This window comes from Rhinichthys klamathensis, unplaced genomic scaffold (assembly GCF_029890125.1).
Source record: "Rhinichthys klamathensis goyatoka isolate OS25496 unplaced genomic scaffold, OSU_Roscu_1.1 h1tg000124l_1, whole genome shotgun sequence".
Lineage (NCBI taxonomy): Eukaryota > Metazoa > Chordata > Actinopteri > Cypriniformes > Leuciscidae > Rhinichthys > Rhinichthys klamathensis.
Window position 1 is genome coordinate 155,981 of NW_026606661.1, and position 15,262 is coordinate 171,242.

Below are 15,262 nucleotides of genomic sequence, written 5' to 3' on the forward strand. Positions count from 1 at the left end.
TGTAGCATTTACAGAACACACACACAGTTTTTTTGTGCAAGAGGCACATCATTTTTACTCATATTCCATGAGGAAAACAGGATGCAACTGGCAGAGAGTGGGTGGGGTCAACACTGATAGGAGAATGCATCAGTTTAACTGACATGACTGAACAATATCGTGCTTTATACATACATACATTCACTCATTCACACACACACACACACACACAAAACAAAAAACACCACCACACGCTCTACACTGATGTCACAATAACATTTTCCCAGACCTACATAAAAATGTAGATGAATTCTTTTTTGAGTGTTATGGTCTTCATTGTAACTCAAAAAGCACTGAAGAAAAACCGCCACAGCAGAGACGTGTTTGAAAGCTTCATCATATCCTTCAACGGGGTTTTAGACTGCACTTCACAACAGCGCTAATACAACCCAACTCGATGGGTTCCTATAATACAACGTTAAAAAAGAAAAAAAGAAAAAAAAAGCGAGGAAATAAAATACAATTATGACACTGAATACATGACTTCCTTGGAACAATGAAGAAAAGCCAATCTAATGGTCAAACTTCACAATAACCATTGTACAATTTAACAACAAAAACAAAACCACCACTTCACTGGATATGATGAGGCGACTTCTCCAAAGCCTTAGCGTTTAAAAATGTATCACCGCATGTGCACATTAAACATCAACATCTCTCAATCTTGTTCATCTGCAAGTTTTGAATACTTTAAATTAATTTAAATCCAAGATAAATTCAGAATTACTCAAAGGCCTTTTTGAACAGCCAATCAAAACTCTGGTTCTGACTTCTGGTTCTGACTCTAGTGTTTCGCAAATAAAACAACCAATCAAATAGTCAATTCTACACTGTGCCATCCAGAGTCTTTCCGATGGTGCTTGAGTTAGCCGGTTTTAATAATGCACTGCCCTCTAGGTCCTGTTTGTTGCACCTGTGGAGGGGGAGACGGGTGAGAAGAATTTAAAAAAAATGTGTTCAAATCACTCTGGAAGGCATCTACAAAGAACATTACTGTAAATGCATGCCAATATTAATACAACTAGTTCATGTTCATGTAAAATAAATAAGACCATACAATACTGACCCTGACATTGGTCCATTAGCTGTGCGCTCATTGGACTGCTGGTCGAGTTCTGACAGGAGCTTCAGGATGTTCAAAGCAGCCTGTCCGGAGAGAGAGAGGCATTGCAGTAAGCAAGATACAAGTAGAGATAGATCTTCCACAGTAATCTTTAAAGTACACTACCAAGATAAAAAAAGACTTTTAAATGGTTTGGAAAGTATTATTTGATGCTCACCAAGGCTGCATTTATTTGATCAAAAATACGGTTAAAAATAGTAATATTGTGAAATATTGTGAAACGGTTTATATATTTTAATGTTTTAAAATTGAATTTTTCCTGTGATGGCAAAGCGGAGTTTTCAGCAGCCATTACTCCAGTTTTCAATGTTACATGATCCGTTAGAAGTAAATTTAATATGATAATTTGGTGCCCAAGTAGCATTTCTTATTATTATCAATGTTAAAAACAGTTGTGCTGCTTAATATTTATGTGGAAATCGTAATACATTTTTTTGTTTCAGGATTCTTCAATGAATAGAAAGTACAAAAGAACATTTATTGCAAATAGAAATATTTTGCAACATTATTATTAGGGTCAGACCTAGCGCAAATCCTTTTTTGCCATTTTATTTACCAAAGATAAAATAAGTGTGGACAGTTATTTTTGTGGCTGACCTTGTAAGACTTTTTACTTTCAGATGCAAAATTTATGGGAGCAGATTTAAATGAACCATGCAGCATGATTTATTAATGTTTGCAGTAGGCAATTTACTAGTAATTGTGCAATTATTTAATGCCCAAAAAAGCATGTCTTAACCTATTTTAGGCTTGACATGGCTACGATAGTTGGAGACGTATTGCAGAGAACAGAGAGAGTGTGTGGTAGAGGGTGGAGAATTTTCTCCACTCGTGTTAATTTATTTGGAATGCCAGAAGATGTCATCCGAACATATCGATTACCAAGCTCTTGGTAGATTGCGTTGGTCCTTATGGAAATGATCTAGCTACATCTGTGTTCTTTAATGTGCGCATTGTCAGTCGATCACGGGCAGAACTTTCCACCCCCATCTGTGCTTTTTTGGAATGGCGCTTACGCTAATTTGCCCTGTTTAGTAAATTTGCCACCATGTGTCTAAGGGGCCAAACAGTTTACAACTAAAAACTTTTCAAGCGTTTTGGTCGTTCATTTACACGACAACAGCATTTTGAGGGCCTGAAAACGCAAACTTTTGAAAACGGGGTTTCAAAGTGCATGTTTTTGAAAACAATACCGTTAATCGTCTCCATGTAAACTACAAAAAAGCGAATTTGTGAAAATGGTGTTGTAATGCGCATGCGTATTATGTGTTCAGTCTATAGGTGCGCATTGTTTCTTTACAAAGTGACATCGCTAACTACTGGTCTGGCAGCATAATAGACCAATTTCCAGCCGACGTCACAGTTGCGTCACGGCGCTAGCTGGTGGCAGAACAAAGGGAAAACTGGAGGCGGCAAATACAAACCAGCACAGATTCGGCTACAAAATAAGGATCTTAAATTATTCTTCTTATTATTAAATGTCATCTTGTTGTGTTGTTGGGTGCAAGAATCAATGAAAAATTAATATGCTTTATCTGCAACTTTTTATTTCTAGAAAATATTCACCTCATTAAAATTGCACCGTAATAATGTCACTCTTTACATTGTCGTCTTCATGGTGCTGGCTAGGCAGAACTGCGGATCGTACCACACAACTTGTACATGACCATTCAGCACATAGTTATAGGCATCTAAAGATTTATATGCCCTCCGTTTCTCTATCAGGTAGGTGTAGAAGTCAGGACACTCAACCGGAGGTAGCGTTAACGTTAATCCTGTCAGATCGTCCAGCGTGTAGGCTACAGTACGGGTCGGCCAATCTGGTTCTGTCCGTTAAAATTAACTTTTGCAAATAACAATCGCGGTCCTGGACAGTGAGTGGCCTTGCACATTAAGATAAAATCGGATTTTCTCCAGTCATTGTTAAAAACAAGCTAACAAAACTTGCAGACTTTACGTTAGTGAAGCGGCCAGAGGGATCGTTCTGCCACCACCTAAGCTCCGCCCACATAAAAACGTCACCATGTTTACCAACTGAAAATTGGTCTATACAGCGTTTTTAGTCTTTTGTCGCGGGTCCGTTTGAAACAGGGATCGCTTTGACAATGTTGTCGTCTGTAGCCGAAAAAGTACATCATTGTTGCGTTAACGTACCCTTAACTTCCACTTTTGATCAGTGTAATGTCTCCTTGCTGAATGTATTAATTAATAAAAAAAATAAAAAAGATTTACCATGTCATGGCAGGACTCCACATCCTTGCCAATGCCGTGGCTGATGAGAGGAGGCTGAGAGGAGCAGTTGATCAGAGACACAAACTCATTCTTGTTATTTTTGGGAAAGTCTTTATATTCAACCTGTGACAAAAAAAAAAAAAATAGATTGGTTGAGCGAGGATCATTGGGGAGGATAAGTGTGCTATCATTATATTCAATACCTGTAATCCCTGTACAGTGGCCAGGTAGCTGAGCTGTTCGGATGGTCTGGTAAGGGGTCCATGGGGTCTGTGTGTCAAACTGTTTTTGGTCTTTAGTATACCTTCCGCGGTCGGGGACGTGCCAGCGTACAGCAGCTCATTGGCAATCATGGCCGTTACTGTGGCCATGGCTGGGTTGGGGGCAGCTGTACGACCGTAGTCTTTTGCATGGGGTCCCTGGTTGGCACCCACCGCCTGTGCCACCTCAGGCACCATGGGTAAAATGCCAGCAGGAAGCTGCTGATGGCTGAGATAAGGAAATCGGAAATCTTCCTCTTTGTTGACTGCTTTGAGAAACGCAAGTGTCAATCGCAAGCAATAATATTCACTAAAATGAACAATGATACAAGGACCATGTACATATGATATGACCACATCTATATTGATGATAGCAGCTGAATATGACAAAAGACTGGACAACACATACCAAGACCAGCCTTGTCCACAGATCCCGGTTCAAAGAAGGTCACTTTTCGTCCATCTCCAGGTTTCTTAGCAGGTGCCTTTATAAAGATAAATGAAAAAAAAGTACTCTTTAACTTTTTACACTAACACTTTTAGTTGACACTCATATGTTTCTGTTTATGATCCATGGTGGACAGAAAGCTATGCAGAATTGGAACAAGATGAAAATGAGTAAATCATAATAATCATTTTCTGGATAAATTCAGGGGTTGTCAAACTTTTTGATGCCAAGAGACCTAAATATGATGATGACCCCTTTCCATATAGCAGCAATAATTTTCCCTGTATTCAAAAATTTCAGCTGGGTGATAAAATTATTAGGCGTCACATTATAAAGACAAACGTAAATTATTATTTTCCAAATTAAATACTTGGGTTTTATATTGTTGTTTAAATAAATAATAATTTCTGACCAGTATTTACAAAGAATGAAATAGTAAATGTAAACTTTGGGGAATGTAATAAAAAATAAACCATTACATTAAACATGTTGCATTAATATACAAGTAGACATCTTAACTTTGACAGCCGTAAAAATATATATTTTTTAAATGAACATCATTCATTTATCATTCATCATCATCAAATGAACTTTTTTTTTTACTCTCTCAAACCCTCTTTTCAGTCCCTTCCGGCACAGGACCACAGTTTGAAAACCCCTGAAACTACTTTCACCATGTTTTTGATGCAAAGTAAATGCTGCTAATAAGCAGACGCTCACTTTCTCATCTGTTTTCAATGCCGGTTTGTGTGGTTGTGGCTGAGGCACTTTGAAGCCCAGAAGCTCCAGCATCTTCTCGGCTGCATTTCGTTTGGCCACTTTTTTACTAGGACCCATTCCCTCTGCATTCTGACCTGCAATTGACACCTGAGCGAGAGAAAAATACATCAAGTAATTGTAAGATTAGATCTGGGGCGACTTTATCAGCTCACAAGGTGTATGAAAGCAGACAACATAAAAAGTACAAAAAGGGAATCCAGCAACACTAGTGGTAAGGGTAACTTTAATAAAAAATAAAAAACGCATTTCAGCTTAAGAGCCTTCTTCAGGGTATACAATGCATGAACATTTTAAGAAACCATCTCCATACAGAGTAACTCGGTATGAGAGAAAAAGGAGAAAGCGATACAGGGGCACATCACTTTTCCGGGAACATTTCTGACAAGAAGCACTTTTGCAGGTTATATATAAAAATGATGGCCAGAAGAACATGGCCTTCACAAAAAATGTGCACTGAACTATTATAAAAATGCGGAGTCAGAGAACAGAACCTTCACTCTGATGGAGTACCTGCATGACAAACTCCCGGCGTCGAGGCAGACCTCTCTCCGTCACCAACGCGTACTCTGGCTCTTTTTCTTTCTTAGCCTGCTGGATTTGAGCCAGTCTGCTGATGGGGTTCATGCCCTGACCATACTCTGGACTGGTCTGCAGCTGAGAGCGGGTGCAAGATTCATTAAGAAAGAGATACATATTGACACACTTGATCAATACATTTAGATAAATGAGAATATGATGAAAGGGGCAATAATTTAATTCATTCAATGAACGGCCTGAAAAAGCACATAGCAAAAAATAACAGCCAGTGTCTGCATTGGTATCGTCACTCGTTTCCTGATTTGAGACAATATCAATTAGGTTAGGGATATTTCAGCTACACTAAGAACCCTGAAAAAAAATATCACGATCTGTACAAAAATATTAAGCAGCATAACTGTTTTCAACATTGATAATAAGAAGAAATGTTACTTGAGCACCAAATCAGCATATTAGAATTATTTCTGAAGGATCATTAGACACTGAAGACTGGAGTAATGATGCTGAAAGGAATAAATTCCAAATAGAGAAATTATTTTAAATTGTAATATTTCAAAATATTCATCAAAATAGAGGTTTACTGTATCTTTAAATGAATGCAGCCTTGGTGAGCAAAAGAGACTTCTTTCAAAAACATTTAAAAAATCTTACTGACCCCAAACTTTTCAACAGTAGAATAACAAAATCACTAAAGAATATATGAATACAAAGATTTATACATTAAGGCAGTTGGTAAATTTTGAAACCACTTTAGCTAATCAGGCACATGCAGTTATTGGCCAAATAAACACTATCTGAATTAAATATAATCAATAAAAAAAGATTGTTAACTTCCTAGGCTGATGTACTGGTCTTTAACTAGAAAGAACACTCTAACTTGGTACTTTAATAATTACATTAATGTTTAACATTTCAATAGGCCAAACTATTACAAATCAATAACTCATAGAAAAGCACTCTAGCCATCAAATGAACCCATCCAAGTATAAGTCCTCATCTACCTTAATAATGGACTTGCTTTTCTTTTTAATGCGTAGTGGTATTTTGTCTGTGACAGGCAGTTGAGGCAGTCCACGAAGCTCCTCCAGCACAGCCATGGCAGCTAGCTTCTTGGCGATCTTCTTGCTTTTGCCATCCCCCTCCCCTGAATACTCGCCCACAGTAACCCTCACCATGAAGCTCTTCATGTGAGGAGGACCAGCCTCTTTTAGCACCTGTATACAGTGAGGAGAATTAAAGAAAAGTGAACAATTTGTGGTTTGGACATAAGAGATATGCAAGATTTTGCTCAACTCTAATGTGCATGAAAGTATTTTTTGTATATTTGTAGCCTATGCATGACGGGATCGTGACATACCTCGAAATTCACAGGCAAGTTGCGCTTCAGTGCAATCTCAAACACTTGGCTGATCTCAGATTTGTTAAGGTTTTCTTGTATTGGCTCTTCTTTCATCTACATGACAGGGATTGTTGTTATTCACAATTCAACTAAATAGATCAGATAATTGCATTTTGCTTGTATTTACTAGGTTCAAGAATTGAAAGCAGCCCTTTTTAAAGAATGACTAATGCTTGGTACACACAGCACGATTTTCAAAATTGTTGGATCGTTGTTCTTCTCGCACTACACGACTGTCTGAAATACCATTTAGTTGTTGTTGTGTGCACATTACATGACGGATTGGCGACAGGGGGTCACATGTTACACAACAATTCAATAGGAAGAATTGCCGACAGCTCCGTCTGGTCTACAAACTACGTTCCGCTCCCAAACAAACGCCAGAAATTATACAGGAAATAAATGTAGTAAGATCATGCATGAGACTTCTTGTTAAAATGATGCATGTAAGAAGCATGTGACCCAAGTTGTCTGTGCACCAATTTACAGTGAAAAAAAGAAGAAGAATATGAAGGAAAGAAGCCATGCATGCTGATTTTTTTGTTGCAGGTTTATGACTCCTTGAATCTTGCTCTCTCATTGGCTGTAGGTCATCACCAATGTAATTTCCAGTCAAAACACATTTCACACTGCGTGACTGAGTTGCAGACAAGTCCAGACATTTAGCATGCTAAATATCTCACAGGCATCAGCGGGTACGTGTCTTTGATCATACAAACTACATGACTGTCAAGATTTGCCTCTGATTTTGGGCATACGTCGGCGATCTCCACAAAACTGTCGGCGAGTGAAAATCAGGGCTTAAAAATCATGTAGTGTGTACCCGGCATTACTGACAGCCAATTCATCATGTTATAAATATGAACTCACCTCAGACAGTTGCTGCATTATTGGCTCTTTCTGCAGGTATTTGATAGCTTTGGCCGCAGCATCATGTTTGGCTGCTTGACGCGTGCGGCCCTTGCCATGGAACTGTTGTCCACCGATAGACAGCTCCATATGATACAGTACTGGTCCCACAGGAGGAAATGGGTAGTAATAACTGATCAAGAGAAGAAAAGGGAAATAGTATAATATTATGTTTTTCTGCCAAAACATTAGATTAAATAACTGGCTATCTTAGCCAACATTTCTATTTTACATCATTCAATAAGCAAAGCAAAAGATTAAAATAGAGAGTGCATACTGCTGCATGGAGCGTGCATAAGGGCCAGGTGCTCTGATGTTGTAGTTGAATGCTGGTCTCATCCCATGGTAGGCATCTATAGGCTTATAGATGGGCTTCTTGCCCAACTTCATACAAAGTGCATTAAGCTCCACAGTGTGGGTTATGTTATCTGCATGAGAAAGATGCATGTCAAACAGTTGCTTGCACTGCTAACATTCATGGGGTTCAACCTACATGGGGTTTAATCTATTACCGTGAAAGCAGCAATATTGTGAAATATTTTTACAATTTTAAAATGTCATTTTTCCTCTGATGGCAAGGCTGAATTTCCAGCAGCCTGTACATGAGCATTACAATAATGATTCTAATATGCTGATTTAATGGCAGAAACATTTCTTATTATTATCAAAGTTGAAAACAGTAGTGCTGCTTAATATGTTTTGGTGAATAATAAGTTAAGAATAAAAGCATTTATGTGTAATAGAAATCTTTTGTAACCTTACAAATGTCTTTACCGTCACTTTTGATCAATTAAAAAAAAATCCCTACTGATCCCAAGCATTTGAACTGTAATTTGGGATAATATATATATATATATATAAAAAATAATGTAATTTGTCCTGGGAATTTTCAGCAGCCATTACCATGATCCTTCAGAAACCATTATAATATGATGATTTGGTGCTTAAGAAACATTTCTTATTATTATCAGTGTTAAAAATAGTGCTACTTTATATTCATCAAAGAATCCTGGAAAAAGAAGGACAGCATTTATTTGAAACAGAAATCTTTTGTAACATTTTAAATATCTTTACTGTCACTTTTGATCCATTTAATGCATCCTGGCTGAATAAAACTACAATAAACTTACATTAAATTCAAAGACAGATTAACTCCAACAGATATATTCAAGGTTAAAATAAGTGGAAACAAAGTGGACATTTATTTGGAATTTTAAAGAAATAGTTCACCCAAAAATCAAAGATCATCTACTCACCATGTATGCAAATAGTTCATGTGACTGTACATTTGAAGTCTCTAAAGCAGATGTAGCAAACCCTTCTCCTCGAGAGCCCTGCTCCAACACACCTGCCAGTAATTTTCAAGTAATCCTGAATTGGTTAGATGGTTCAGGTGTGTTTGATTAGGGTTGGAGCTAAACTCTGCAGAATACAGAGCTGGCTAAAGCAAAGCAAGTCATATGGACTTCTTTTACGATACTGTTTGCCTTTTTGGAGCTCGACAGCCCAATTCATGCAGGTTTCGGCAATGTGAAGATGAGAGAATTTTCACTTTTGGGTGATACTCTAGGGAGCCCTGCACATGACATGCAGGAAAAAAATATGTATATCGTGGCCACAAATTAACAATTAATTACCACACTTGACTAATGCGTCAGACTCAGCACCTTTTACCAATTCGTTGCCTCGTTTTAAGTAAAGTGTGCGCATGATATTAATTAATTCTCTCGTTTTACTAAATCATGTGCACAATATAATAATTCCTTCCCCTGTTTTACGAATTTGAGGTCATAGTTAATTCCCTTGTTTTAGTTTAATCAAAATGAGGGAACGAATTAGTACAACGTGGCCACAATTTACTAAATTGAGGGGATAAATTATTACATAATGCGCACGATTTACTTAAAACGAGGAAACAAATTATATCATTCGCACGATTTACTTAAAGGGTTAGTTCTGTCATTAATTACTCACCCTCGTGTTGTTCCAAACCCATGAAACTTTCGTTCATCTTTGAAACACAAATGAAGATCTTTTTAATGAAATCGGAGAGCTTTCTGTCCCTCAATTGACAGCTACGCAACAACTACTTCAACGCTTCAAAAAGTTTGTAAAACTAATCTATATGAATTGACTGGTTTAGTCCAAATTTTATGAAGAGACTCGATCGCTTTATATTGATTAGCGAACATAAACTCAATCGAACCTGCTTGACGCGCGAGAACAAACCTCATTGGTTCTTGCTGAAGCTCAAACGTGCTGCGTAACACGAGAATGATCCTCATTGGTTCTTGCTGAAGCTCAAACGTGCTGCGTAACACGAGAATGATCCTCATTGGTTCTTGCTGAAGCTCAAACGTGCTGCGTAACACGAGAATGAACCTCATTGGTTCTTGCTGAAGCTCAAACGTGCTGCGTAACACGAGAATGATCCTCATTGGTTCTTGCTGAAGCTCAAACGTGCTGCGTAACACGAGAATGATCCTCATTGGTTCTTGCTGAAGCTCAAACGTGCTGCGTAACACGAGAATGAACCTCATTGGTTCTCACACGTCAAGCGAACATGTTTGAGCTTCCGTTTACCACAACTGATGTGTGAGTTGATGAATGTTTATGTGAATAGAAGCCTAAATTAAATCTGTTCATCATATAAAGCAATTGTGTCTCTTCAGAAAATTTGGACTAAACCGCTCAATTAATATGGATAAGTTTTATGATCCCTTTATGAACTGAAGAGTGAAAGTGGTAGTTGTGTAGCTGTCAATGGAGGGACAGAAAGCTCTCAGTTTTCATCAAAAAGATCTCCGAAGATAAACGAAAGACTTATGGGTTTGAAACAACATGAGGGTGAGTAATTAATGACAGAATTTTTATATTTGGGTGAACTATCCCTTTAAAATGAGGGAATTAATTATTATATTGTGCACACAACTTACTTAAACGAGTTCTTAATTCGTGGCCACAATATATATACATATCTTTGAATGCATGTCATGTGCAGGGCTCCGTACTAGTCCTTTTGAGAAGATAAAGAAAAAATATTGGACGTACAATCTGAGCCCTTGTAGATCCCATCTGGGTTCTTGCCAGGGTGGCGGGGGCTTCTGTGACTGGGTTTGGGGAGAGTAGTTTCGGCAAGGGCACATGATGCTGCTGAGTGCTGGGCTTTTTTGATACTGGTCCCCTCTGCATCCCAGTGCTGATCCCCCAGAGATAACCGCACTGAGAAAATCTGACCAACAGACATCATCAGAAAGTTCAGACAGGTGGGAAGAGATAGTTTTGTGTGTGTATATAGTTAAGTAAAGTGCCAAGTCTTACCTTGGAGTGGGCTGGTCCTTGTTCACTGAGTAGCTTGTATTCAGGTTGGATCTTATTGTAACGGGCTAACTCGTTTATCAAGCACATTGGGGTCTTCTCTTTAGGGTTTGCCATGTTAGATACTAAATCAATAAATCAAAAAGAAAACATTTTAAAACTCAACCAATCCAAGAAAATAATATTGTTATCAGGCCAAAACCATGTACTGATGTTTTTGCATGTGCATTAAAAAAGCCTGAAAAATACACGACTGTTCATAAGTTTGGGGTCGGTGGAAAGATGTTTTAATGTTTCTAAAAGAAATACTTTTAGGTTTCAAAAACAGAATAAAAACAGTAATATTTGAAATATTAACATTTAAAATAACCGTTTACTATATTAGTATATTTTAAAATGTAATTTATTCCTGTGATGGCAAAGCTGAATTTCCAGAAATTCAGAAATCATTCTAATATACTGATTTGGTGCTCAAGAAACATTTCTTATTATCAATGCTAAAAAACAGTTGTGCTGCATAATATTTTGGGTTAATAGTAAAAGTTTTAAAGAGCCGCATTTATTTTAAAACAGAATTTTTTTGTAACATTATAAATGTTACACCTTTTCACCAGGCGAACCCGGGGGGCCCATTCTTAAGCACGGGGGTTATTGTCCCAGCCAACCCCGCCCTCCAGAGAACCGGGCCACTGGTTAACCTGAATCAACTTTCAATCAATTCAGGTTGTGGCAGCTTCGGCCTCGACCTCCGGGGACCATTCTACTTTCACATTTGATCAATTGTATGCATCCTAGCTGAATAAAAGTATTAAATTATTATTAATTTATTTTAATAACCATACCGACCCCAAACTTTTGAACTGTAGTTTTTCAACAGGTTTAAATAGACAGTTTCAAACCATTGTTGTGGATGCGAAATATGTTATTAAAAGTAATCTTTACAAAAACTTTTGAGATTCCCATGTGGTCCTGGGCATAGCTGAAGAATTCAAATGTTCAAGTTTTCGAGTCCTAACAGTTAAAGGCCCACTGAAGTGCCTTGAAACACGCAGCATTATTCAATGTGTTGATGTAATTTTCTCTGAAACAGGAAGACAAGATGGGACATATTGAACAGCTCTGCCCCTTTTTAAAAATAACCAATAGCGTTTCATATCACAGCTGGGCCAGAGCCATTGAGCTCGGCAAAGCCGAAGTTTCCTTCTAATCTCTAACCATTTCTCCTATCCTCCATATAGCTTTAAAATATAGAATTCTGTGCAGAATTCAAATGGGTCCGTAAGTTTCTGGTATGATATCGTGTCTCTGGAGCAGAGCAGACTGTGCGAGCTGCGGCGGTTCACGTGACACTAACGTGAAACCGGACTTCATTCACCTCAATGGAAAGCATATTTACATTGTCTGAATCGTTCCCTATCCGATATAGGCCCTATAGTGTAGAAAATAGTAAATGTGTAAATAAGTGACTGATTTTAGCCCCAGATTCAGCGTATATTTGGGGGCGGGACAATGTAGATTCTAGAGAGCATTTGCTTGGACAGGAAATCTGACGAGAAGCTGAAGTGCAGAGTGATGTAATCAAAATCATTGATCCATATTGGAGGAAATGAGAGACTAAGTTTTGAATGCTTATATCTACTAAATGCAAATTTTGTCATTGTTTTGGAGCAATAACAGTAAGGCTAACATATTAATTAAAAAAAGCTTACATTTTGATCTCATGGGGATGCCTTTTGTTTAAAAACACACAAAGCACTTTCTCACCAACCTGTGGGGTTGCAGAAGGGCGTGGCGGATGCAGAAGGCAGGGCGGAGTTTCGCAACGGGTGACTGGCACTCTCTGAGGGTAAGGGAGCAGTGGAACAGGGAATGCTGAACCCAGGTTGGGGCGGGGCCAGCTGTAAAGGGGCGGCACTAGGTGCAGTGTTGACGGGCGTCTGGAACTGAAGCTGTGACATTCTGATTGGCTGGTAGGAAGATGGGTTGATTGAATGACCAGGTATAGACTTTGCAGTCAGGTAGGAAGAGAACTTTATTAAAGAAGGGTTGTATGTGAAAGAGAGAGAACGAGATGAGTGGGTTTGTAGAAAGAAGGAAGACTGCAAAGCTCTACCTGCAGAGTGGAAAAATGAAAAGGATCAAGATTCGTTATCATAGACATGTAATGCGTAATCAACCAAAAGATCAATCTACATTTGCATTTCCAAAAAAATGAAATATTAGTGCTAAAGCAAAAAAGTAGGCTAATGTTAATAACGTATTTGGTAAGCTTAGATTTTAGGATTTGACAAAGTAAATGAAAAGCTGCATCTTTACGTATACACATCACAGCACAATACTGTCTTGACATCTACAGTAGTAGTGAAAAATCTGTGAACAAATCAGTTTTTTGAACAATTTGTTAAGTGAATTAATCGTTCTTGTTTACTTCAAAGCACTTTTGATGTAATACCGTTTTGTTTAAAAGTAAATAAGACTAATTTTAATATTCCAGTGATGCCATAACTGTTGTCAAGATTTTGAATGGCGATTGGTGTTCCAACAGCGTAAACAGATTTAAACGTAGTTATGATCTATAAAAGTTTTAAAAGAGTCCAAGTTAAGTTCAATTGAATTATTATCAGAAATTTTTAAAGAAGGATTTAAGAATGATCTAATAGTTTATTGAACCTTTAGACAAAAAAATATTTTAAAAAGTTTGCATGTGTTTTATGTTTTGTATCATATTAATTTAATACATGAGGTCTTTAAGGCTCATATGGTGAATATGGAACTCATACTCAGGGAGAGAGAAAAAAACACCCCAGAATTGTTTGGAGGAGCAAAAATATGACCAAAAAGTAATATGAAACTAATAGGCTATAGTTTAAATACATTTTTATTACAGAGATTTTTTATAACAAACTACTTACATAAAATGCATATACACATAGTTGTCACTCTATCTCCCAATACCATGTCTTATTAAGAAGACATTTAGCCTAAACCCTTAGATTTTGGTGGAAAAACCTATAATGCCAGGCAATACAATGATGATTGACATACAAATAAATGTCTCTGATAGCCTGTTATATCATATTTGGTACTTACATTTTAACATGAAGTTGCTTTAGTCCAGTAAATGTTCAATTTTAAATATTACAAACAAAATATAAAAGTTATTCTGACATTTACTCCGTAAAAACCATTAAAGGACTACACGTACTACGACCTGAGGGTGGGCATTTTTAGACTTATACTAAAGGCTTTTTACTTAATAAAAACTATGGACTATCAATCAGAGGGCAAAATGCATGTAGAAGGCTAGGCCTATGGAACAGGGTTTTTTCAGCAAAGTTTTGAGCATAGCATTTTACAGTAACATGGCAAGGAGCTCTTATTGGTTGACAATTCCGGGAAGTCTACTCAATAACAAGAACAAAAGACATCACCCATGCAAAAAAGTTGACAATAACAGTAACTTAGGGGTTAAAACATCCATTAACATTGTACAGTCAGGCAGTCACTTAGATTAAACTGATATTTCAGATATTTGATATTAGCACAGCTTAAATATAATTAGTATGTACAATACACTCTCCTGATACACTTCACTATGCAAAGTCTACTGAATTTTAACACATTTGATTTTTTTTTTAACTACCGCATTAAACTGGTGAAAATAAATATCAGCTGTCAAGACTCCTCCTACCACTGCAAAGCAAAGTATCGAAGCCAGCGATACACAAACACCCACTAAACACATTTATACCAAACATTACATAAGCAAATCAGCCGTTTACATAATATTCTATGTGGATTTCAGTGAAAAGCAGCTATGACAATATGCGAGTAGATCCATTGATATGAATGGCTCGAGCTAACACACTAGCAGCTCGCGCATCTCAGCAGGCTCCTGCTGAATAAAGCTCACCTCAGTTTATTTCTCCCCAGTTGTGATTTACTCCATGAGTTACGATGTTATAGCGTAGTGTCAGTTCGGTTTCGTCTTATTTTAAGGGGTTCTGGACTGGTTTAGTATGAAAAAACGGGGAAGAGGTAGAGAGGGTGAGTGTAGACAGGGCAAACACTAAAGAGAATAGCCCGATATTTTTCCGCCCCTGCCAGGAAATGACATCACGCCAGTTATTTGTGGGGTTAAAATTATAAGAGGTGTTTTTTTTTTTAAATAACTTTTTCTAATTTAAATTACCATTCGGCTATTTAATTACTTGTAT

At 37.5% G+C, this 15,262-nt stretch overlaps 1 protein-coding gene across 2 annotated transcripts; it reads right to left on the reverse strand.

The window, feature by feature from the left end:
- Nucleotides 1–28: 28 nt before the first annotated feature.
- Nucleotides 29–15,142, reverse strand: stau1 (staufen double-stranded RNA binding protein 1). 2 transcript variants are annotated; one of them, XM_056256173.1, is made up of 15 exons: nucleotides 14,959–15,142; nucleotides 12,814–13,158; nucleotides 11,049–11,170; nucleotides 10,779–10,959; nucleotides 8,005–8,155; nucleotides 7,689–7,860; nucleotides 6,777–6,872; nucleotides 6,421–6,633; nucleotides 5,393–5,536; nucleotides 4,823–4,969; nucleotides 4,064–4,139; nucleotides 3,598–3,920; nucleotides 3,395–3,517; nucleotides 1,106–1,185; nucleotides 29–952 (listed from the first exon to the last, which is right to left on the reverse strand). In XM_056256173.1, exons 2-15 carry the CDS (start codon nucleotides 13,001–13,003, stop codon nucleotides 865–867), a joined length of 2,106 nt encoding a protein of 701 aa, XP_056112148.1. In that variant the 5' UTR covers nucleotides 13,004–13,158; nucleotides 14,959–15,142; the 3' UTR covers nucleotides 29–864. The 2 variants fall into 2 exon arrangements, with proteins under 2 accessions (XP_056112148.1, XP_056112147.1); XM_056256172.1 differs by having other exon boundaries at nucleotides 3,598–3,923.
- Between the last annotated feature and the right edge of the window lie 120 nt (nucleotides 15,143–15,262).

Coding starts and splice junctions, on each gene's coding strand:
- stau1 (XM_056256172.1), bottom strand. CDS start 13,003: ATGTCACAGCTTCAGTTCCAGACGCCCGTCAACACTGCACCTAGTGCC. Junction 4,970..5,392: donor GCCGGGAGTTTGTCATGCAG/GTACTCCATCAG, acceptor TCTCTCGCTCAG/GTGTCAATTGCAGGTCAGAA. Junction 1,186..3,394: donor TGGAGTCCTGCCATGACATG/GTAAATCTTTTT, acceptor CTCTCCGGACAG/GCTGCTTTGAACATCCTGAA.